Here is a 23,514-nt window from a genome sequence, read left to right as displayed (position 1 = left end):
AAGTCCAGAGGCAGAGCAGTGAATTGGCTTGTAGACCTGAGACGAGCTAGCCTCCCCAAGCCAAGGAGAGCTGGCTCATCCAGTCTCCTGCCCATTGTGTCACTTCCTGTTTGGGCCTTCCTCTACTTCAGTGGTTCTCAACTGGGGGAGTTTTGCCCCCCGGGGCACATTTCACAGTGTCTAGAGATGGTTTTCGTTGTCACAACTGCCGGAAGAGAGGGAAGTTCTACTGGCGTGCCGTTGGTAGAGGGACTGGAGATACTGCTAAACACCCTATAGTGCACAAAACAGCCCCCCACCTCCACCCCAGCGTAGGTTGATCTGGCCCTGAATGTCAGACATGTGGCAGTGGGAAACTGACCGTCCTCAGGCTGTATTTAAAGGGCACCCTGAAAAAAGGGGCATCTTGCACTCCTCTGCTCCAGAAGAGGTTCCTTTTGCATTGCCCAGACAGAGGGAATCCTCAGTCTGGCTGTGCCCCAGATTCCTCATCTGTAAAATGGGAGTGATGAGACTAGTACCTACGTGATAGGAGTGTGGTACGAAGTAATGTATTTAACAAGTGCCAGCTCTTACTACTGGCATGAGCCCAGCGTGGGCACCCAGCAAAGGGATGGCTACTGAGCGCCCCCCTCCCGGAGCTCAGCATCCTCCTGAAGCTCGGGCTGTAGCGGAGAGAGACCCAGGAGGACCCCGGCATGGACCCTGGGCCTTCTGCTGCTGTCCAGCGCCAGGCCTTATGAATGACGACGGCTGGCCGCCCGGAGACCTATGACCCGCGGCGCTTACCGCGCCCCTCCCCCGCTGGCAGGTGGACAGCGGCTGCGCCGGAGTTGGGGTGGGGGGGCCGCGGCGGCAACCTTGGCTGGCCGGCAGCCGCTGCAGCACTGAGCGGGGGCGGGGGACTGCGGCGCGCACTGGCCCGGGCGAGCGCCCGCCTGGACCGCCTTCTGGGCCTCGGAGCGCGGCGCTGCCGCCCGCCAACCTCCGCCGCCCCACCGGGCGGGCCCGGGGAGCAGACTGCACCTCCGCCCCGCCCCCTCACCCCCGGATTGACACTGAACGTTCTGCCGGGGGCTTGCCGGACAGCGCGCCTCCGCCAATTGGTGGCCTCTCTGGGCGGACCCCAGGCCCTGTCGCGAGCCTCGGCCAATCAGACGCCTAGGCCCGCCCAGCTGGGGCCTCGCAAGCGCGCGAGTGGCCAGGTGTCCTAGGAGCGAGTCATGGGGCCCAGAGCCTATGGCAGCACGGGAGGGTCACGGAGGACCAATGGGCGGCAACGCAGCACCGTCAGTCAGGGCGGCCTAGGCCAATGAGCTGCGGGCTGCGGGGGCGTCACGGACAGCAGCAGCGGACTTGGGCTGAGGTTCCCGGGCGGGCGGGCGCGGAGAGACGCGGGAAGCAGGGGCTGGGCGGGGGTCGCGGCGCCGCAGCCAGCGCAGCCAGCCCGAGGGGCCGCCGCCGCCGCCGCCCAGCGCGCTCCGGGGCCGCGGGCCGCCTCCAGCACCCGCCGCGCCGCAGCTCCGGGACCGGCCCCGGCCGCCGCCGCCGCGATGGGCAACGCCGCCGCGGCCAAGAAGGGCAGCGAACAGGAGAGCGGTGAGTGCCCGGGCCGTGACCCCGATCCCGGCCCCGCGCTGCCAGCCCCCTCCCTATCCATCACTGCCTGGCCCCTCCCCCCACGCGCCCCCCCCATTTGTCTTTGCTTACCCCGCAGCGCCCCTTCCCCTGCCTGTCCAAGGTTGGGGCCCAAAGCCCGCAGATGGCCCTGTAGGAGCCCCCTTGCCAAAGACCGCCCCCCACTGCAAAGACTGTGCTCCCCCCCAGCTGTCACTGCCAACCATGGCACGTATGACCGCTGGGGCCCCACATGGGGCCCTGTCACCTCCCCACTGTCTCCTTTCCTGGTCCCTCTCCCCAGATTATAATCCCACCACTTCCTCACTCACCTCTTACACAGATGTGATCCACTGCCAATCCCCGACCCAGGCCTCTGCCAGTCTGGGAGTGCTATGGGGTATGCCTCCACCCCGCAGGGACCTTGGCCACTTGGTGACCACACCCCTCCCCCCTCCAGCCCCCGCCATCTTTCTCCTGCCCTTCCCCTCTTCACCTTATCACAGCCCCCCTACAAACCCACTCTGTCCCCTTTGAGCACTTCCCAGAGCCACCTCCAGCATTGTTTTTCTCTTCTGTGTCACTTGGCACGGGGGACAGGATCTTTCTGGGCCCCTCTGCCCCTCTCTCACTCTGTCACTCTGCTTCTCTGCTTGTGCTTCCTCCTGCAAGCAAGCGTCTGTCCCTGGCTGGGGTAGCAGACTGTTTATGAACCTAGAGAACTACTTCTGTGCTTCAAAAGCCAAGTTTGAGCCTGTCTTGCTGGAATTCATTGCATCCTCTTTCCGGGGTTGGGGCGGGTGTGTGTGTGTGTGTCAGCAGAGAGCCCCTTCCCATCTCCTGCTGTCCCGTGAGCTCTAGGCTCCTTGGAGGGCCCTTCAATAAATGGTTGTTTCACAACTGAGGCTCTGTCATTCACCCAGTCCCCCAGGCTTCTTCACCAGCTCCTGGCTTGGAATGAAAAGTAGGGGATGAAGAGGGTCTGGGTTTAGCAAGGCTCATTCAGCTTGAGCTGGGATGGTGAAAAGGAGGACTCAAGGGATGGCAGTTGGGAAGATAAGTGGTTGACATCTAATGACTTGCTTTGCCAAGAGACAAATAGATTCTGATCATTCCCAGTGTTCAGCCAGAGAGGGGACTATTCCCCCCTCAGCTCCCAAATGTATTGGCCTTTTCCAGCGAGCTGGGGAAACAGATTCTTTATCTGGAAATGCCTTCAGAAATGGTCTCCAGCCCCTTCCTCAAGTCCTCCAGCTCTTAAATTGTCATCACTCCAGGCCTAAAACTGGACCTCAGCTAGGATCCCCTTCCAGTTACCCAGAAATAGAGTTGAAAAGGAATGGCCACATCCAAATATGCTCTTGCCAGTTACTGGTCTCAAACCCCAGTGTCAGAGTTCCCTGAATGCTCCCTCCCAGAAAGACCCAGGCATGAAAGCCAGGGAACTTTATTCCCACCCAGACTCAAATGGCAGAACTCAGAGTCACTGAACAACCATGGAGAGGCCTGACGTGTCACCGATGGGTGGGGGACGGGAAGGCAAGTGCCTGTAGCTGAGCGCTTGATGACAGAGGAGCAGGTGCGTAGTGACCAAAAAAGGTCTGGGCATGAGCTTGGAGGGGACTAGGCAGAGGGGGAGGGGCCAGGCCCCCAGCAGGTGAGACCAGCTGAGAGGTGGAAGGTGGAGGCAGGCAGCTGTACATTTCAGTGGCTCAGTTGAAAGTTGGGGAGATGACATAGTCCTGGAAAACTTTCAAGGCGTATCAAACATATGCAGTGGGGAGTGGGGGTAGAAAGCCACACAAGGAAAAGGAGCCCTAAGGAAAAGATCAGAAGCTTCGGAAGGAACCGCTAATTCAGAGCACAGGCCGGACACCCAAGAATGGACTATCAAGATGAAATAGAGCCACTGTTTATTGGGCATCTAGGATGTGCCAGGCTAAATGGTCTCCACAGATCTATCTGCTCGAGTGATTTTTCATAACGGGCTGTTATCTGAATTTGCCAAACGAGCTCTCTGAGTTTGACATAGATGATGCCACAGAGGCAGGATTCACATCCAGATCCACCTACCAGACAACTTCCTGGACCCCAGGGTTTCCCAACTCAAACATTCTCAAGCTGCCTCCCTGATTTTTACTATATTCACTTCTATTTTGTTAACTTAAATAAAAATTTTGACTCACTTTTGTTCAGATGTAAATTTTGATCTGTCCTAAGCAATATTATAAATGAAATCATGGGATTGCTGTGCCAGTTATATTCTCTCTGATATGCATTAAAATACAATGTAACTCGAAAAGTGAAACATCCCTAAAATCATTTCATGCCCTGCCAGTGGGACCTATGTCACACTTTGGGAAATGCCCTAAGCTGTACTTCCTTCCAGAGGCTTGCAGGGGCTCTCAGAGAAGGAAATAGGATGAGGAAGGAAGCCCCTTTGAAGAGAACTTCAAATCTCCGATTCTGAGAGGATGGAGTTAAGACAAAATTTGCCTTTTCGTAACTAGGGTCGGGTGGGGGTGGGGTAGTAGTAGCCAGGCCAGCCTGCAGGGGGCACCTGAATTTCATCTGCCAGATGTCAGCCCTACTGGAGTAAGGAAGATGACCAAACCTTAGTAGGCACCAGTTCAGCATCCTGCAGCCCCCTGTACTACCGGCTCCATGCCGGGGCAAGACAGCATTGGCCTCCTCCCAAGAGGGTAGGGATCCAGAATGAGCCCTGGGGTGGAGTGGGGGAAATCTGTACCCAAAGTTGCCAGAGTCATTGGCAGGGGCCTGGGTAAGATGCTAAGAGGGCAAAGGAAAACAAGACCAAGCCCTGGGCCCTGAGCAAGCTGGAGGAATTGAGAGAGGGCAGTGGCCTCAAGAGGCCCTGGGGACAGGCAACCAAGTGGAGCTCAGGCCTTGGCTGCCCTGGCCAAAGGCACCCCTGAGAGCTGGTCCACGGGAGAAGGGACAGGTCTAGTGAGAAGGAGCCCTCCAGATACGCCCCCCCCCCAGGTCCCAGGGACAAGCAGATCCAGGCTCCGAGAATGAGAACTGCTCCCAAGAGGTCCCTAAATGGGAAGAATTGTGGCCCTCTAACGTACTACAGAAGTCTGAGAGGGCCAAACATCGTCTGTGCGTTGGCAGTTGTATGGGTGCCCACGAGGGTCCTGCCAAGGCAGCTTTTCCTTTAGCCCAACCAGGCTTACAGAAGCTTGGGGTCCTCTCTGGCCCTTCCCTGCACCCACTGGCCCCAGGTTGGGTTTCTTTTCCTGACACCCCCCCCCCCACAATTCCCTGGCTCCCCCTATAGGCAGGGCTCGGGGGATGGGCGGCCAAGCTGGTGCAGGAGGTCTCATGAGCCTTCCCAGCCACCATAGTCCTGGTGCCCTGAGAGGAAGACTGAGTGATGGCTTTCAACCCCAGTGATGGTGAGGCTGAGCCCCGTTGCTATAGCAACTTACCAGGCACTCTCTGACACTCAAGTCAGGGAAGGATTGCAGTAGAGTTTAGGGAACAGGTGAAGAGGAAAAGTCTGTGGACCCCTGGCTGGCCCTAGAAACCCTCCCTTACTAACAACCCTGAGCTGGGGGGCCTGGGGAAGAGCAGGCGAGATGATGGGTGGTTCCGTTCAGACAAGGGGGGGATGGTCCACCCAGAGCGGGGGTCCAGCTCAGAGCCAGGCAATGGGGTAGTCCAGCTCAGTGCTGAGGTTCAGCTCAGATTGAGGGTTGGTCCAGCTCAGTGGTGGAGTCCACATCATAATGGACAGTGGCCCAGTGTAGAATGAGGGTCCATCAGACTGAAGTTTGGTCCAGTCCAGTGTTGGGGTCCAGCTCAGGCTGGGGGATGGTCCAGTCCAGGGCTTGGCACTCCTGCCCCAGAATTTCCAGGACAACCAGGTTTCGGGGAGCAGCAGGTCCTGAGATTGTTGCCTGGGGCTGTCTGAGGCTGGGCTCCTGCCTCCTGATGGGGCCCTGGCTTTTTGAGGGATGCTCTCTCTGTGAGCTCCAACTGAATCCGGACCACGGTGGAGGCTGGCACCCCTCCTGTGGGAGACATGGGCCGGCTGACAGGCTCTAAAGACAAGCAGCCAGCTGGGTTTCCCTTCTCTGCCACTTCCTGTTGTCAGCAGGGGCCGTGGGTGCCAGGTGCTCTCTGGAGAAGCTTCCACTGAGCCTCCACTTCTTTGGGGATCTGGAAAGAAGGAGGAAGATGGTCAAGGCTGCCTCCCCCTCCCCCACCCCGGGGTTTAGCGTCTTGTTTCCGGTTTGGAGTCTCATGGCTGAGAGCAGAGCCAAGCACAGGGCAAGGTTTGCTAGAGGCCAAGGACATCCCAGGATGCCATTCCCCTCTCCGCCCCTGCACAGAAGCAAGACAAAGTCAGATGTACCCATTTCTTTCTCAAAGTAGCAGAATTTGGGAGCTGCGGGTTCAAAGAGCACTTGGGGGAGGAGATAGGGTAGCTCTCACCGCCCCCCCAACCACTCCCACCTTTCTCTCCAGCTGCTCTTTCGGCTAATTAATGGAGCTCTGGGGCCTCTTTGGCCCCCGGGGAGGCCCCAGCTGCTGCCTGGGCCTGAGCCTGAACTCCTTCCCCTCTGCCCAGTGGCACTGCCCTGGGCACATTGGGTGTCATCCTCAGGGTGGTCCAGTACCCACCGAGACAGGCAGGGCCTGGCCTCCCAGGAGCAGTGTTCCCCCCCGGAACGGAACCGGAAGTTAGCTTTAGCACCCCGCCCCAGGGCAGGCAGGGCAGCCTGAGGAGGGACACCCTCAGGAGAATCTTCCCACCACCTCCTGCCAAGGAGGGCCTTTACAAACCTTGGCCAGTGGGAGCAGGTACCTTTAAATGCTTCCCTGGCAACCAGCTCCTCCTCCCCTGTCCCCCGAGGCCCTCCCGAGGAAGCCAGCTCAGAGGCTCTGCGTATTCCTGGCTTCCCTGCAAAGGGAAGATTCCAGGGAGAGCTTAGGGAGGCCTGGGATGGATTCGGGGTCAGGTAGAAGCTGGGATGGAGACTCAGAGACCACCTTCCAGCTGTGGCTGCAGCTGCTTCTCTGGGGCCATGTGACTGTCCGTTTCCTGGGCTACCTGCGCCGCACCCTCTGGGCACCTAAGCCGCAGCCAGCACCCTGAGCCTCGCTGGCCAGGGGTAGATGGGCTCCAGATCACCCCATCCCACTCTACCCCCCATTTTACCCTCTGCTGGAAGAGGCAGGAGGCAGAGGTGAGTATGGGGGCTCCTGGCTGGGGTTTCCCCCATCATTATCTCTCTTTATCTGCCCACTCTTCCTGGTACTGCCACACCCTGTGCCCCATCCCCAAATCTGGCAAGCTGATGGCACCAGAGAGCACACAGCCTGGGCCCTTCAGCACTTCGAAAGGCCAGAACAGGGCTGTGTCAGAATCAAGGCACCGTGTGGAGCCTCTTAGTGGGGGTACCAGCAGACAGACAGAGGCACAGACCCACCACGTTGGGAAAAACAGGACATGGCAGCTCTCAGGGATTGCTGAAAGCAAAGAGGAAGCAGGATTCCTCTTAAACTCACTCCTCTCTGCCTTTTTGGGTGGGTGACGGTGGAATCCCAAGAGGGTGCCTTCACCCCCACCTTCATCCAGAATTCAGTGTGTACGTTTGGAGGTTTCCAAGGAAGGTGCTGTGTGTCAAAAAAGATTCTGCCAGTGAAAGCATTGGATGTGGTGCAGCCCCCAGGCTCAGGGAGGTCTCAGACAGTTGGTAGCTCAGCCAGGCACCAGCCTAGGACTCTTGGCCATTCCTTGACCACCCCCTCTCTGCCTGGTCATTCTTTGTAGGGCTTTCCTAGCCCACAGTCTCTCCTCCGTCTGCCACGCTTGCAGCTCCACGGAAGGGTCTTCTCTGCAAGTGCTGAGGGAGAGCCTTGCGCAGGTGATGGGGGGCGGGGGGTGGCTACCCACAAGGCTGTGGGGATTCCTGGCACTGCATATGGGTGAGATAGGCAGATGATAGGCAAGGCCAAAGTACCAGTGTGCGGGACCCCTCAGGGTGGCAACCGTCCCAGGAACATCAGGGTTGAGGACGGCTCTGTCCGTGGGCCACCCTGGTGCCCTGCAACCAGTCAGAAGCAAAGCAGTTCACCTCGTGGGCAGTGGGGTCTGGGAAGTGATCTGAGACCAGTCTTCTCATCTGTACAATGAGAGTAATAGCAGCTCTGAGCCATCAGTGTGGGAATGAAGCATGGAAAGCACTCAGCAGAGAGCTGGCACACAGGGAGGGTCCCTGAACGACAGCGCGGCGCCTGACCCCAGGGGGGGGTTACAAGGACATGTCCATACCGTAAGAATCCATCAGGTTGAGCATTTAAGATTTGAGCACTCAGTGCTCCTCCTGTATTTTATACCTCCATTTTAAAAACTACTTAAAATTAATAGCTGACATTTATATGGCACTAACCCCTGTACCGGCCACCATCCAAACCCCCTTTGCCAAGATTAACTCATTCAGTCCTCACAACCACCCCACAGGTCATTACTATTATTATCCCCATTTTACAGATGAGGAAAACCAAGGCCCAGAGGTGCAATCAGTGGCCTAAGGTCACACAGCTCATCAGGGACCAGGCTGGGATCTGAACTTGATCTCATCCCAGAGTCCTGTCCCTTAACTGTTTTGCCGGGCTGCCTCTCCACATGGGCGGGAATGCCTGTTTTCAGGTCTCAGTTTCCTAGGGTGGTAAACGGAATGGATAAAAGGAAAGTCGACAAGTGAACCAAGTGAGATAGTGGACTCAAAGCAGCAAGCCCAGGGTCCGCCAGGAAGTTTTCAATGTTAGCCAGATGGTGATGTTCGCCTTGGGGTGTTGAAGGGCCTGTAGGGGGCAGGCATCAGGCGAGGCTTCCCTTGAACGAGCTCTGGAACGAGGGCCCCTCCATTGGCAACGGTGGGAATGGAGCCAGCTGGGGGCCAAGGCAACAGCTGAACCCCCCAAGGGCGCCTGCTACCCGAGCCCCAGAGGCCTCCACCCCGGGCCGGTCTCCCCAGAGAAGGGGCCAGAGGAGCAGCCAAATCCCGAGGCTATAAATACTTCGGCTGGCGTCGTCCCTGGCCCTGGAATGTCAGTCAGAACTGGGGCGAGTGGGGGTGGGCTGGCCTGGGCGCTGCTCTCTGTCCCCCTGAGAGTGACCCCCGAGTTGCCCTGTCCCCCATTTTGGACAGAATCGAGGCTGGACCCCACCTCTCTGTAGTAAAGGAGACCCCAGACCCCAGCCCAGATCAGGGCCCCCCCACCCCTGCCAGGCTACCCTCAGACTCAGTCAGGACACCCGAAGGCACTGGGAGAAGGTCAGGCTCTGGATTGAGACGACTGCACCCCACTTTCCACAAATTGGCATCTCCCCAGGAATAGCCCGGGCCCATGCCACCAAGATGGGGTCTCCATCTCACTCTCTCCTCTTTTCCTTTCAGTGAAAGAGTTCTTAGCCAAAGCCAAAGAAGATTTTCTTAAAAAATGGGAAAATCCTGCTCAGGTAAGTCCCCTGGGTACAGAGCCCTGGGAGGGATAGCTGGCAGCCCCCTGCCCCTCAACTGCATCCCTGTGCCATGGCTAGGATTTTATGGCCCCGTGGAGGGCTCCAGACCTGCCCTCATTCGCTCCCTAGGTGCCCATGGGGGCACCTGATCACTCACTGCCAGGCTCCCCCACCCCACCAACCCGGTCCAACTGGCGGCCCCTGCCCCCCAGGCAGCTGCCAGCAGCTCCTGGGCCCCAGGCCAGGGCCGGATCTGGCCCCTGCCACCAGCCTTGAGGAATGTACCCTCCGCCATCTTGTTTTTCCACCCCCCACCCCGCCCCCCGTCCTCACCCCCTTAGCTCCACCTGGTCCCCAGGGCCCCCTCTGCTGGTGGCAGAGGGAACACCCCAAACTTTGGCCTAGCAGGCTAGATGGGGTGGAGGGGTGGTCCCTGACTCTCCAGACCCTTCTGCCCACAGAATACAGCCCATTTGGATCAGTTTGAACGAATCAAGACCCTCGGCACGGGCTCCTTCGGGCGGGTGATGCTGGTGAAGCACAAGGAGACCGGGAGCCACTTTGCCATGAAGATCCTCGATAAACAGAAGGTGAGCCCAGCCCTGCCACAGGGCCCTGCTCCCAGCCACCAGGGCTTTGCCTGGGCTGTTCTCACCACCTGGAGTGGTCTGCCCACCTATCCACTCACCAGCTATTTCCTGAGCCTCCATAATGTGCCAGACCCAAGGGCGGGAAGGGTACCATGCTGCCTTCAGGAAGCTTTCCCCAGGAGGGAAAGTACCCTAAGACGTAAAGCCCACACGGGCTCAGACACCTAGGCTGCATCGAGGAAGCCAGAAGTCTTCCTGGAGGAAGTGATGTTTACACAGACCTTCTTTCTGTAAATATTTATTTTTTGAATTTTATTTTATTTATTTTTGTATACAGAAGGTTCTTATTAGTTATCCATTTTATACATATTGGTGTATATATTGTCGATCCCAATCTCCCAATTCATCACACCACCCCCCGCCCTTTGCAAATATTTTTGAAACCCTACTTTTTGCCAGGCAATGCTCTAGAGCAGCACCATCCAGGAGACATAACACACAAGCCACATGTGGTTTTAAATTTTCTAGAATCCTCATTTTATTTATTTTTATTTATTTGGTAGCACTGTGTGGCTTGCAGGATCTTAGTTCCCCAACCAGGGATCGAACCCCAGGCCCTCGGCAGTGAGAGCACGGAGTCCTAACCACTGAACCACCAGGGAATTCCCTAGAATCCTAGTTTTAAAAATTTTTTAAAGGCAGAATTCATTTTAACAATATGTTGTAATTAAGCCAGTATATCTACAATATCAACGTATGTATCCAGTGTAGAAATATCCTTAATGAGACATTTTACATTCTTTTTTTCCATACTAAGTCTTAGAAATTCAGCATGTATTTTACACATATAACACATCTCCATTCAGAGGTTAATTTTCACTGGAAAGACAAGAAAAAGGAGAGAAATTGAAAAAGCAGATTCACGTAGCCCAGGTTGTTCCAAACAGGCTTGAAAGTTGTCTGGTAACTGTGCCAAGTATCAGTTTTTAAATGTTCTTTTTTTTTTTATTTCTTTATTTACTTTTGGCTGAGTTGGGTCTTCGTTGCTGTGCATGGACTTTCTCTAGTTGCAGCAAGCAGGGGATACTCTTCTTTGCGGTACACAGGCTCTAGGCACGAGGGCTTCAGTAGTTGTGGCACACGGGCTCAGTAGCTGTGGCTCACAGGCTCTAGAGCGCAGGCTCAGTAGTTGTGGTGCACGGGCTTAGTTGCTCCACAGCATGTGGGATCTTCCCAGACCAGGAAGATCAAATCCGTGTCCCCTGCGCCGGCACGTAGATTCTTAACCACTGTGCTGCCAGGGAAGTCCTTAAATTTTCATTTTATATATATATATGTTTTCTTTTGGCTGCCTTGGGTCTTCGTTGCTGAGCGCGGGCTTTCTCTAGTTGCAGAGAGCAGGGGCTACTCTTCATCGCAGTGCGCTGGCTTCTCAGTGCGGTGGCTTTGTTGCGGAGCGCGGGCTCTAGGCGCAAGGGCTTAAGTAGTTGTGGCGTGCGGGCTCAGTAGTTGTGGCTCATGGGCTTAGTTGCTCCACGGCATGTGGGATCTTCCCAGACCAGGAAGATCAAATCCGTGTCCCCTGCGCCGGCAGGTGGATTCTTAACCACTACACCATCAGGGAAGCCCTAAATTTTCATTTTAGATACTTCAAATTTTAAACTTGGCTCCCCAGTCAATGAACCACATTTCAAGTACTCAGCAACCGTACGTGGCTAGTGTGGAATCTACTGGACAGTGCAGACCCAAACGATGTAGCTGTGAGCAAAGCAGAAAAAGCCCCAGTGCAGTGGGGCTTGGAGCTGACCAAGGGGCCAGGCTGCCTGCGTGTGACAAGCTGGACTGACGTTGACCAGCTGCATGTGAACTTGGGGGCACTGCACTTCCCCTCTCTGCATCTGGGCTTCCAAACTTGCATGCTCCCATTGCGTACCCCTCAGGGCTCTTGTCAGAGAGTGTGAGATGGCGGCTGGGGACAGCTGAGGGCTGAGGAGGAATTAGCCCTGGGTTCAAGTGGATATGGGGGGCGGGGTGTCCTCTAGATGCAGGGAAGGTATTTCTAAATCTCCCACCTCTTGCTTGGGTGCTACTCCCACCTGTCTGTTTGGTTTCAACTCAGCTGCCCCTTCCTCCAGGAAGCCTTCTCTGACTCCCCAGGCTTCACCAGATGCCTTATCTGGGCATCCACAGGCCCCAAGCTTCCCCCACCACAGCTCTGACCCCTGTGGCCTGGTGACTCATGTGTTCTTGCCCTGAACTGCATGCCATGTGGGGACAGGCACCCAGCCCAGGGCTTCACAGGCCCCAGGCACTCAAACGATTCTGGATGGAGGACCTGGCCCGGCCCTGGCACATCTACTTTTGGGTGGCAGGGAAGAAAAGAGCTCTCTCACACCCCCTTCTCTCTCCTTTTCCCTCCCACCCCTGCAGGTGGTAAAGCTGAAACAGATCGAGCACACCCTGAACGAAAAGCGCATCCTGCAAGCGGTCAACTTTCCGTTCCTTGTCAGACTCGAGTTCTCCTTCAAGGTGGGGTCCCAGCGGCCGCAGACCAGGGCCACTGCCGGGTGGTGCAGCCTCTGGGTTCCCAGAGCTGGGGCTCAGCCAACCACAGCCAGTGGTGGCCCGAAAAGGCAGACCCACTGATGGGGGAGCGGTGAAGAAGACCCCCGGGGGTGGAGGGCAAGTCAGCCTGGGGCTCTGATAGACCCCACGTTCAAGTGGGCCTGCCAACTTATAGCTTGATAACCTTGGGGAAGTCCCCCAACCTGGATCACATCCCTCAAAATCATCGTTCCACTTACGGCAAGAACCTGACACACAGCCACAAACTGCCGCTCAGCCTGGGTTCAAATCCCAGCCTTGCACTTCCTGGCTGTGCGAACCTGGCAAGAAACTTCACTCCCATGAGCCTTAGTTTCTTCATCTGTAAAATGGGCATCATGGCAGGCCCCACCTGGTGGGGCTGCCACGACAGTTCCAACCGCATCACGAGCACCCTGCGTGAGCTGTTTTGGGTGCCTTCCTAAGCCATGACTGTGAGAGTCGGGAAAGGCCCCTCGGGGCCCGTGAGCCTAGCAGTCACAAGGACCCCACGCTTTGTTTAAGGCTCTGCTGCCACCATCTTGAAATTCATAATCATTTTTTTAACAAGGGGCCTGACTTTTATTTTGAGGGGGGGGCCTCACAAAACCTGTACCCCATCCTGGTCCCATTTGGCACATGACAAAACTGTGGCCCCGAGAGCCTTGCTCGAGACAGTCACAGGTAGGAACCACCACAGAGTTCTCTCTGCAGCCCAGGCCTGCCAGCCAGGTCCCTGATGTACCTCTAGCCAGCCCTCACTTTTGGCCCCCGTCGGCAGGATCATGGCTGCCCCTTCTTTCTCACGGGCAGAATGAAATGACACAGGTAATCAGTGGGCACAGTGCCTGGCACTTGGAACGTGCTTCACGTGGGAACCAAAATTGTTGTCGCTTTACGTCTGACACCTGCCTTCAGATGGGGCCTGGGGCTTGGGGAGTGGGGCCCTGATCCGCTGCTGCCTCCCACAGGACAACTCAAACTTATACATGATCATGGAGTACGTGCCTGGTGGGGAGATGTTCTCACACCTGCGGCGGATCGGGAGGTTCAGGTGAGCCCGACGCCCCCTGCCACCCTGGGCCTGGGGTGCGCGTGGGTGTCGTCCGTGGAAGTGGCCTCTCCAGGTCCCTGTGGGTTCTTGTACCCCGAGCTGAGGAATCTACAATGTCTCAGCCACCACGAAACAAAACAAACACGGTGACTTAGGCGTCACCATGTGAGTGGGCAATTTCACGTCGTTCTTAAATTTGTGCTATCTTATTTATATAGATACGCACTTTACATGCAATAAAATGCACAGGTTTTTCAATACCCTGTTCCGTGAGGTTTGACAGCTGCATTCACATGTGTAACCACCACCCCAGAAAATTCCCTCAAATGCCTTTCCTGGCAAATCACCACCCCAACAAAGGCAAACGTCCTTTCTGGCTTCAAACACCATAAATGTGTTTGGTCTGGGTCTGGATTTGATATAAATGGAATCACACAGTTCATATTCTTTTGTCCCTTTCTTCTCTTGCTTCACACAATCGTTTTGTGATCCAGCCACATTGTTGGGTATATTCATCATTTGTCCTGGTGGTGGTGTTGGGTAGGATCCCATTGTAGGAATCTATCACAATCTGTGATTCCATTCCTCTGTTGATGGACATTTGGGCTGTTTCCAGTTCGGGGCTGTATATGAATAAGGCTGCTCTGCTGATGCATTCTGATCGCTGGGCTGGAGGCAGCTCGATGGGCCCACCTGCTGGACCATTTGGGGGTGGGCAGGTCCTGCTGGTGCGGTCAGCCACTCTCACCCATCCTCTCCCTGCTTGTCCCCATCAGTGAGCCCCATGCCCGCTTCTACGCAGCCCAGATTGTCCTGACCTTCGAGTACCTGCACTCGCTCGATCTCATCTACCGGGACCTGAAGCCGGAGAACCTCCTTATCGACCAGCAAGGCTACATTCAGGTGCCCACTGGGCTGGGCGAGGGGCAGCCCCAGGTGGCCACAGCCTCAACCCTCCCACCCTCCCGGCCAACCGCCCGTTCTTGTGCCCACAGGTGACAGACTTCGGTTTCGCCAAGCGTGTGAAAGGCCGCACCTGGACCTTGTGCGGCACCCCCGAGTACCTGGCCCCCGAGATCATCCTGAGTAAAGTAGGCGCTTCCCTACCCCTCCCACCGCTCTGAGGCCTGCTCCACTGCCGGTGGCCCCCTCCTCACGCTTCTCCCCTCACCTGCTCCCCTCCTCTCACTCCAGGGCTACAACAAAGCTGTGGACTGGTGGGCCCTGGGGGTTCTCATCTATGAGATGGCCGCTGGCTACCCGCCCTTCTTCGCTGACCAGCCCATCCAGATCTATGAGAAGATTGTCTCTGGGAAGGTGAGGCCCGGATGTGGGGGCTCAGGCCTAAGACTGACCCTTCCCTGCCTGTCCTGCTCACTGTGGAGCCCGGATCGTCATTGTCAGAACAGTCTAGGGACTTCCCCTGGCAGTCCAGTGGTTCGGACTCTGAGCTTCCACTGCAGGGGGCACAGGTTCGATCCCTAGCTGGGGAACTAAGATCCCGAGTGCTGTGTGGGGCGGCCAAAGAAAAACAGAAAAAGAACAATCGAGAAGTTCATCAAGTCAGGCCAGGTGGTGAAGCCAGACACACCCACTACGCTAACTGAGGCCACCACTTCACACAACCTCGCTGTCTGATTCTGGACCACAGTGCCGAAATCCTAAGGGTCTTCAAAACCCCAGGTCTCACCCAAACTCCTGCCCTGCCTGCCAGGAGGCTCGTCTCGTCTCTAGTCGGCCCCCTTAGCATGAATTTTCACAAGTTTCACAGCAAAAAAGCGAGCATATTCAGTTCCCAGGTGCTACCCCAGACCCCTCCGGGGAGTCACTTTGGACGTAAGGCCCTGCCTCCTTTCCCAAATGCAGACTTTCTAACTTGCAGAGTGTGGGTAAGGGGTGGCGGAACCGTTAGAGTCCCAGAGTGCATTAAGTACCCGCAGCCCCATGCACCCCCTCGGTCATACCCCAGCACTCTGAGGGAGTGAGGAAGCTGAGGTGCAGAGATTGGACATGTCTGGTTCAAGATCACACGGCAGCATCGTCTCAAAAGAGGTTGGGGACCCCACCTCTGACTGCAGCTCACCCACCTCACCAGGAGGACCAGCCATCCCTCAATCTGGCCCAGGAAATGGTGGGAATGGCTCCCAGCTCAGCCTAGGTGGGCTGACCTGGCTCTAAGTCCCAGCTCTGCCACCCATCGGCTTTGAAACCTCAGGCCAATGTCTTTGCTTCTCTGAGTCTTATCCATCTCAGAACTGGGGAACCTAGCCACTTGCCTCTCAGAGAGGTTGAGAGAATCACCACCTGGTCACTAAAACAGGGAAAGATGAAGTGTCTGCCATCAGGCAGAATCAAAATTGCCAAGAAAATGGCCCAGAGTGGGGGGAAAAAAAAAAAAAAGCCATAGAAGTTTTCGAGGGGGGAGAGAAGATGAGCGTGACTCCCTTCTTTGTAGCATTTCACAGTTCCCACGCACCCTCAGTGGGATTATCTCCCTCATGCAACCCTGGGATATCTGCCTCATGCCAGAGAGGCAGGCACAGGCCCAGAGAGGTTAAGGGCCGTGGCCAAGGTCACACAGCATGGAAGAGGCAGAGCAGTGCTGGGAGTCGGTTCTTGCAGCTCTAAATCCAGTGACTGCTTGCATACAAAGCTGTGGACTCAAAGCATTTGGGGAAAGTTTCTGGAAGAGTTGAACTGAGCCTTAAAGAACGGAGAGCCTTAGCTATGCAGAGAGAGAGAGAGAGACAGACAGACAGACAATTATTTCTCTTAGAAGCATGAATATTTCTGAAGTCCCCAGACCCCAGCAGAGCTGCCTTAGGAAGCAGTGACTAAGAATGCAAGTTCCGGAGTCCAACAGACCCCAGATGGAACCAACTTGCCCTGCTCCTTTGTGTGATCTTAGGCAAGCTGTTTAATCCTTAAAAGCCTCAGTTTCCTCTTCTCAGGAAACAGAAATGGGAACCTCGGGAATTCCCTGGCAATCCAGTGGTTAGGACTCTGGACTTCCACTGCCGAGGGCCTGGGTTCAATCCCTGGTTGGGGAACTAAGATCCCACAAGCCGCATGGTGCAGACAGAAGAATAAAATGGGAACCTCATAGCTCTTAGCTCTCCAGCAGCATCAGCATGGCCCAGGAACTGCCTAGAAATATAGACTTTCAGGCCCCACCTGAATCAGATATCCTGAATCAGAAACTCCAGTGGGCCCAGCAAGCTGTTTTAACAGAATTCCGATGCACACTCTGGTTTGGCGTCCTCCACCCAATAAGACAATTGGATGGTGAAGGCAGTGTTCTGGGCTCCCCAAGCTCCAGATCAGTTTCCCAATCTGTCTGTGTTACCCCCTCTCCAGGTGCGGTTCCCGTCCCACTTCAGCTCCGACCTGAAGGATCTGCTGCGGAACCTCCTGCAGGTGGACCTCACCAAACGCTTTGGGAACCTCAAGAACGGGGTCAATGACATCAAGAACCACAAGTGGTTTGCCACGACTGACTGGATCGCCATCTACCAGAGGAAGGTAGGCTCCCCTTCCCCCTGTGCTCTGAGGGTTTTGGAAGGGGGTGGGCAAGAGCCAGGGAGTATTGCCAATGGAGAGATGAAAAGGGAAGGGGAATTTGAAAATAGGCTGCGGGCTCTGGGTCAATTTAGATGAGGCAACTTAGAGCATTTGGGGTATAGAAACAGAATTGTGGGGTCATTTGGCCACTCTGTGACCTTGAATAGGAGACTTCCCTCTCTGGACAGTAATTTCCCCATGGGTGAGTTGGCTATAATAAGATTCTTGGGTTGTTAAGATGAGTCCACACCCTAATGCTAAGATCAGGCCTGGGTCAGAGTAATTGATCTCATGAATGTTAGTCCATTCGCATTTATTGTTGTAACTATGATTATGTTGACTGCTGAGGTCTGAATGGTTCTTGACCCCTCTCCAGGTGGAAGCTCCCTTCATACCAAAGTTTAAAGGCCCTGGGGACACGAGTAACTTTGACGACTATGAGGAGGAAGAGATCCGAGTCTCCATCAATGAGAAGTGTGGCAAGGAGTTTTCTGAGTTTTAGGGGTGTGCCTGTGCCCCCATGGGTTTTCTTTCTTTATTTCTTTTTTTTTTTTTTTTTTTTTTTTTTTTGTGGTGGGTGGGAGGGTTGGATTGAACAGCCAGAGGGCCCCAGAGTCCCTTGCATCTAATTTCACCCACCCCTGCCCCACCCTCCAGGGTAGGGGGAGCAGGAAGCCCAGATATTTGGAGGGAAACACCAGCTGCTCCCCCTCACCCCCTTCTCCCTCCTGCCCCCCCATTCCCCCTACCGCTTTTGCCTCCCACAGCCCCCCACTCTAGCCCACTTCTGCCTGTTTTAAACGAGTTTCTCAGTTCTTCCCTTCTTCAGGTCAGACCAGGTCTTGGCTGGTGTGTCAGGGACAGGGTGTGGAAAGAGGGGCCCAAACTTAACTCCAGCCACCTGCCCCCCCCCCCAAAAAAAAAACCACAGGCACCACTCTCTAAGGGCAAATGAATGAAAGGCTAACCTTCCCTTCAGAGCAATCTTGCCAGGGAAGGAAAGATTTTAGTGACATGTTCAGCGGGCTACTTAATAGAATATTTTTTAAAAACAATTTACAATCTTATTTAAGTTCCACCGATGCCTCCCTCCCTCCTTCCTCTCCCACCCCTTCCCATGCCCCTCCTCCCCAAATCAATTTTAACAAGGCTGGGAAGCAGACTGTAAAGGAAGGAGCTGGGGTTCAAACCTCTCCCCCAAGCTGCTAATCTCCCCCGCCCCCTCGGGGTCCCCTGCCAAGACTGGAAGGGTCTCAGCCCCTTTAGGAAGCCCCCACTCCCTCTGCCCCAATAGACCTGTCTTCAACCCTTGGGCTTCGGGACCCAGACAAAGCAGCTGCCCCTCTCCCTGCCAAAGAGGAGTTGTTCCCTGAAAAGATAGAGGGGGAGCCCCGAGCCCAGGGTCTTTCCTCCCAGTAACACAACACTCTCCCCAAACTTCTTAATTTTATTCTCAACTAGATTTTAATGTCCAGCCTCCTCTCAGTTGGGAAGACCACCCCCGCAAAAGGAGGCAAAGCCTCCCCCCCCAGACGGCCCGGAGTTCAAGGCCAAGGTTGCTGGGGAGGGGCTGCTTGTTTTATTCACCCAGGAGCCTCCGCCCCCACCCCCCCCATCCTGGGCGCTCCTCCTCTGCTTAGCTGTCCGCTGTCAATCACCCGTTCTCCCCACCCCCCCATTGTGGTTTTTTTCTCTCAATAGAAAAGTCGAGAGTCACCCCATTCATCCCCATATTTGTCCCTCTCATAATTTCTCCCCATCCCAGGAGGAGCTCTCAGGCCTGGGGTGGGGCCCCGGGTGGGCGCGGGGGCGATTCAACCTGTGTGCTGCGAAGGACGCAACTTCCTCTTGAACAGTGTGCTGTTGTAAACATATTTGAAAACTATTATCAATAAAGTTTTGTTTAAAAAAAAGTGTCGCTGGTGTTCCTGACTTCGGTCACCCACCCACACACCCCCAGGGGGTTGGAAAGGGAATTTCGGACCCCAGCGTCCAGGCTGATCAGCACCTGGCCTGCAGCCCTTGTAAAACCGGGTTTAGCTGGAATTCTGCCACTCTCCCCGCCCCGCAGGAGAAGGGGGCGCCAAACTGCCCTCTGACCCCAGATTAGGGGTCCCCACATTCTGAGGCGCGCCCCCTCTGCGTCCAACCAGAGGCCGAAAGGGCGGGCGCTCTAGGGAGAAGCTGGGGCCGGCGCGCCGGGAGGCCGAGCGGCGGCGGGGGCGGCCCTGGTAGGGGGGTATGGGGTGGGGGTGACGGTGCGCGTCCCCCTTCCCGCATCCTCCCAGCGGAGCCAAGCGCGCCCAAGGGGCGCGGAGGCGTCGGCGGTCCGAGGATCCCCGCAGCCCCGGCAGAGCGCGGTGGCCCGACCCACGGGCGGCGAGTTCCCGGTAACTGCGGTCCCGAGAGCGGAGCGCGCCGGGGAGGCGTGGAGAGGGGGGCTGGGCGCCGGGGACGTCTGGGTCCCGCGCCCAATGGCTGGAGGGCGGCCGAGCACCGCCCGCCCGCCCCGCCCGCCCCCTCTCCCCTCCCCCAGGCGCTCCCCTCCCCCTCCCCCGCCCGCCGCTTTCCCCCGCCCCCGCCCCGGCGCCAACTCCGCGGCGCCTCCTTAAAAAGCGCGCGGGAGTTGTAAGGGGGGGCCGGAGCGAGCCTGAGTGAGCGAAAGCGCAGGGTAAAGGGGGCGGGCGGGGGGCCCGGGCTCCACCTTAAAAGCGGGCGCGTGGGGGTGGGAGGGAGGAAGGCGGGCGGCGGGGAGGAGGGAGGGAGGGAAGGAAGGGGGGCCGGAGTGTCCCGGGCGCAGGGCGCGCGTGCGGCGGCGGCGGCGGCGGGGAGGGGCCGGCCGCGCCGCGCTCCCCTCCTCCCTCCTCGCATCCCCGGCCCCGCGCGCGCCCAGCAGAAGCGGGTCTGTGTGTGCGTGCGTGCGAGTGAGTGAGTGTGTGCATATATTTTTCTCTCTTTTCTTTCTCTCTCACTGTTTTTTCTCTCTCTCGCTCCCTCTCTCTCGTTCTTTTTTTTTTTTTTTTTTTTTTGCAAAGAAACAGCAGCGCCGCCGCCGCTCCGCCGAGGCGCTGCGCCCCCCGGGGGGGGAGGCGGAGGAGGCGGGCAGCGGCAGAGGGAGGGGAGCCGGGGAGGGGGGCGCCGCGCTGGGAGGGAGGCAGCGCGCACGGTGCAGCCGGGCCGGGCGGGAGGCATGGCGGGGCCCCCGGCCCTACCCCCGCCGGAGACGGCGGCGGCCGCCACCACGGCGGCCGCTGCCTCGTCGTCCGCCGCTTCCCCGCACTACCAAGAGTGGATCCTGGACACCATCGACTCGCTGCGCTCGCGCAAGGCGCGGCCGGACCTGGAGCGCATCTGCCGGATGGTGCGGCGGCGGCACGGCCCGGAGCCGGAGCGCACGCGCGCCGAGCTCGAGAAACTGATCCAGCAGCGCGCCGTGCTCCGGGTCAGCTACAAGGGGAGCATCTCGTACCGCAACGCGGCGCGCGTCCAGCCGCCCCGGCGCGGAGCCACCCCGCCGGCCCCGCCGCGCGCCCCCCGCGGGGGCCCCGCCGCCGCCGCCGCCGCGCCGCCGCCCACGCCCGCCCCGCCGCCACCGCCCGCGCCCGTCGCCGCCGCCGCCCCGGCCCGGGCGCCCCGCGCGGCCGCCGCTGCCGCCGCCACAGCGCCCCCCTCGCCCGGCCCCGCGCAGCCGGGCCCCCGCGCGCAGCGGGCCGCGCCCCTGGCCGCGCCGCCGTCCGCGCCCGCTGCTCCTCCGGCAGTGGCGCCCCCGGCCGGCCCGCGCCGCGCCCCCCCGCCCGCCGTCGCCGCCCGGGAGCCGCCGCTGCCGCCGCCGCCACAGCCGCCGGCGCCGCCACAGCAGCAGCAGTCGCCGCCGCCGCCGCAGCCACAGCAGCCGCCGGAGGGGGGCGCGGCGCGGCCCGGCGGCCCGGCGCGGCCCGTGAGCCTCCGGGAAGTCGTGCGCTACCTCGGGGGCAGCGGTGGCGCCGGTGGCCGCCTAACCCGCGGCCGCGTGCAAGGGCTGCTAGAGGAGGAGGCGGCGGCGCGGGGCCGCCTGGAGCGCACCCGCCTCGGAGCGCTTGCGCTGCCCCGCGGGGACAGGCCCGGGCGGGCACCATCGGCTGCCAGCGCCCGCGCGTCGCGGAGCAAGGTGAGCGCGCCGCGGAGGGGGGCGCCGCGCGGTGGGCAGGTGCGGGCGAAGTTGGTAGCGGGGCGCGAATCCCGGGCGGAACCGGGCCGCAGGCGGCCGGGGCTTTGCGCTTCTTCCCGGAGGGCTCGTCGGGTGGTGACCTTGGCAAGTGACTTGATCTTCCCCAGCCTCAGTTTCCTCTGCTGTAAAACGCGACTTAATAACAGTAGCGACTCCTTGGGGTTGTTGAGCGAGTTTAGTGAGGTTTGGCTACTGAGGGCTTTATTAACGCAGAGCCTGGCATGGAGTGAATGTGTAAAAGTTAGTCCGTGTTGATACTAAAGGTGGTAGTGAGGCACACCACTTGCTCCTGCATCCCAGGGATTGGGCCCAGGGCCAGAACAGCTACTAACCTTGCGTGCCTCTCTCTCTTGCACCAGAGAGGTGGCGAAGAGCGAGTGCTTGAGAAGGAAGAGGAGGATGAAGATGATGAAGATGAAGATGATGAAGACGAAGTGTCCGAGGGCTCCGAGGTCCCCGAGGGTGGCCGTCCTGCAGGTGCCCAGCACCAGCAGCTTAATGGCGAGCGGGGTCCTCAGAGTGCCAAGGAGAGGATCAAGGAGTGGACACCCTGTGGACCCCACCAGGGCCAGGATGAAGGGCGGGGGCCAGCACCAGGCAGTGGCACCCGACAGGTGTTCTCCATGGCCGCCATGAATAAGGAAGGGGGATCGGGTAAGGACCCCTCTGGGTGGGGGAGGGTGCCTGGTGGGAAGGAACCGAGCCCCAAGACAAAACCACAGGCATATGCTTTTTATTTCCCAGCCTCTGCTGCCACTGGGCCAGACTCCCCATCCCCCGTGCCTTTGCCCCCAGGAAAACCAGCCCTACCTGGGGCTGATGGGACCCCCTTTGGCTGTCCGTAAGTTGGGGTGTTTGAGACACAGGGGTGCTGCCCAGGTGTGTATAACAGAACCAGAGGAGCATCGCTGCTCACTGGTTCCCTTTGTCCCAACACAGTTCTGGGCGCAAGGAGAAGCCGGCTGATCCTGTGGAGTGGACAGTGACAGATGTGGTAGAGTACTTCACCGAGGCCGGCTTCCCCGAGCAGGCAACAGCTTTCCAAGAGCAGGTGAGTTCCTGACCCTCAATTTAGCCCCAGCGTTCCAGGGCCTTAGTGGGGGGGTGTGCTCTGACCCTGCTTGCTCCCTCCCTGTATTTCTCTCTCTCTCTCTCTCTCTCTTTTTCTCTCTCTCTGTGTCCCACCCAGGAAATCGATGGCAAGTCTTTGCTGCTCATGCAGCGCACAGATGTGCTGACCGGCCTGTCCATCCGCCTCGGCCCAGCCCTGAAAATCTACGAGCACCACATCAAGGTGCTGCAGCAAGGCCACTTTGAGGATGACGACCCCGATGGCTTTCTAGGCTGAGCGCCAAGCCTCACCCCTGCCCCAACCCATTCCAGTCCCCATCTTACCCAAGACCCCCAGAGTCCGGGAGCTGGTCGGGGACACCCTCAGCCCTCATAACAGATTCCAGTGAGGGGGCATTCCTACTCATCTTTTCCCTGTGTCTCCCCAACACACACACCTCTGGCCCCCAGCACATCCTGTACTCCATGATAGAGGAGTGTCGGGTGGGACAGGGCCTACTCATTTCACCCCAGGAGGCCAACCCTCCCCCTCACCCAGTCGGGGACATTTTTGAAAAAATAAAATGGGGGCTTCCCATCTTCCCTAGATCCTCTTCAGTTCAGCCAGATGTTTCCTATATAAATATTTTATTCTGTCTGTTCATTTTGGTGGGTGGCCATTCCTCCCTCCCCCACCACCCAGGCCCCTTCCCAGTCCCTGGCCTCCAGCCCCTGGGAGCAGCTGGGAGGGGGTCCCTGGATCCTCCTTACCCCTCCCATTTCTTTCTGTTCATTGTCGCTCCAGCTGGCTGTATTGCTTTTTAATATTGCACCGAAGGTTTTTTAAATAAAATTTTAAAAAAAAGAGAGAAGAAAAACATGCCACAGCATCCATTTTATGAATGTAGTCGGGGAGGTGAAGATCCACTCCAGCCTCCTGGGAGTCGGGTTAGGACAGAATTGTTTGAGGAGGGAGACAGGTAGTGAATGGGGCTGCCCCACAGCCAGCTAACTGCTCCAGGAGGACAGGAATATTTGCTTCTTCTGCCATCTCCCCATTCACAGAACAGCTCCTGGGCACACAGTAGGTGCTTAAATATTTGTTAAGTGACTAGCAGTTAACTCTAGGCTTTACAGGCATTCTCTGGGTTCTCACCTCAGCCCCATGAGGCAGGGCTTGTGAAAAATCCACTTTACAGACGTGGCAACTGGCTCATCACAGCAAAGATGTTTGCTCAGGGTCACACAGGGTGCAGCCTGACACCTGTCTGAGTTCTTTACCCAGAGTCTTTAAGTATAATTAATGTGTTTGGCTTCATAACTCTATTATCTGACAACCTTTGCATGTTACAAA

At 57.7% G+C, this 23,514-nt stretch overlaps 3 protein-coding genes across 3 annotated transcripts; all 3 read left to right on the top strand.

Moving 5' to 3' along the window:
- The first annotated feature begins 1,500 nt into the window (after positions 1–1,500).
- Positions 1,501–17,450, top strand: PRKACA (protein kinase cAMP-activated catalytic subunit alpha). Its single transcript, XM_059059759.2, has 10 exons — positions 1,501–1,599; positions 9,051–9,112; positions 9,577–9,705; positions 12,136–12,234; positions 13,260–13,342; positions 14,119–14,245; positions 14,338–14,433; positions 14,537–14,659; positions 16,700–16,864; positions 17,280–17,450. The coding sequence occupies exons 1-10, from the start codon at positions 1,554–1,556 to the stop codon at positions 17,403–17,405; spliced, it is 1,056 nt and encodes a 351-aa protein (XP_058915742.1). The 5' UTR covers positions 1,501–1,553; the 3' UTR covers positions 17,406–17,450.
- Positions 6,363–7,015, top strand: SMIM46 (small integral membrane protein 46). The gene has a single exon (XM_067033441.1). It carries the CDS (start codon positions 6,458–6,460, stop codon positions 6,740–6,742), a length of 285 nt encoding a protein of 94 aa, XP_066889542.1. The 5' UTR covers positions 6,363–6,457; the 3' UTR covers positions 6,743–7,015.
- Positions 17,451–20,075: 2,625 nt separating the features above from the next.
- SAMD1 (sterile alpha motif domain containing 1) lies at positions 20,076–23,038 on the top strand. The gene is made up of 5 exons (XM_059060433.2): positions 20,076–21,050; positions 21,470–21,764; positions 21,855–21,951; positions 22,050–22,161; positions 22,300–23,038. The coding sequence occupies exons 1-5, from the start codon at positions 20,094–20,096 to the stop codon at positions 22,456–22,458; spliced, it is 1,620 nt and encodes a 539-aa protein (XP_058916416.1). The 5' UTR covers positions 20,076–20,093; the 3' UTR covers positions 22,459–23,038.
- Positions 23,039–23,514: the final 476 nt, after the last annotated feature.

This window comes from Kogia breviceps, chromosome 4, assembly GCF_026419965.1.
Source record: "Kogia breviceps isolate mKogBre1 chromosome 4, mKogBre1 haplotype 1, whole genome shotgun sequence".
NCBI classification, from domain to species: Eukaryota; Metazoa; Chordata; class Mammalia; order Artiodactyla; family Physeteridae; genus Kogia; species Kogia breviceps.
Note: the sequence above shows the minus strand (reverse complement) of the source record. Positions and strands in the feature narration are given on the sequence as shown.

Excerpts from the sequence above, each read along its gene's own strand:
- SAMD1 (XM_059060433.2), top strand. The coding sequence starts at position 20,094 with ATGGCGGGGCCCCCGGCCCTACCCCCGCCGGAGACGGCGGCGGCCGCC. Across the intron at positions 21,952-22,049 it reads GGGACCCCCTTTGGCTGTCC|TTCTGGGCGCAAGGAGAAGC; the intron begins GTAAGTTGGGGT and ends GTCCCAACACAG. Across the intron at positions 22,162-22,299 it reads CAACAGCTTTCCAAGAGCAG|GAAATCGATGGCAAGTCTTT; the intron begins GTGAGTTCCTGA and ends TGTCCCACCCAG.
- PRKACA (XM_059059759.2), top strand. The coding sequence starts at position 1,554 with ATGGGCAACGCCGCCGCGGCCAAGAAGGGCAGCGAACAGGAGAGCG. Across the intron at positions 1,600-9,050 it reads GGGCAGCGAACAGGAGAGCG|TGAAAGAGTTCTTAGCCAAA; the intron begins GTGAGTGCCCGG and ends TTTTCCTTTCAG. Across the intron at positions 14,434-14,536 it reads CCGAGATCATCCTGAGTAAA|GGCTACAACAAAGCTGTGGA; the intron begins GTAGGCGCTTCC and ends CTCTCACTCCAG.
- SMIM46 (XM_067033441.1), top strand. The coding sequence starts at position 6,458 with ATGCTTCCCTGGCAACCAGCTCCTCCTCCCCTGTCCCCCGAGGCCCTC.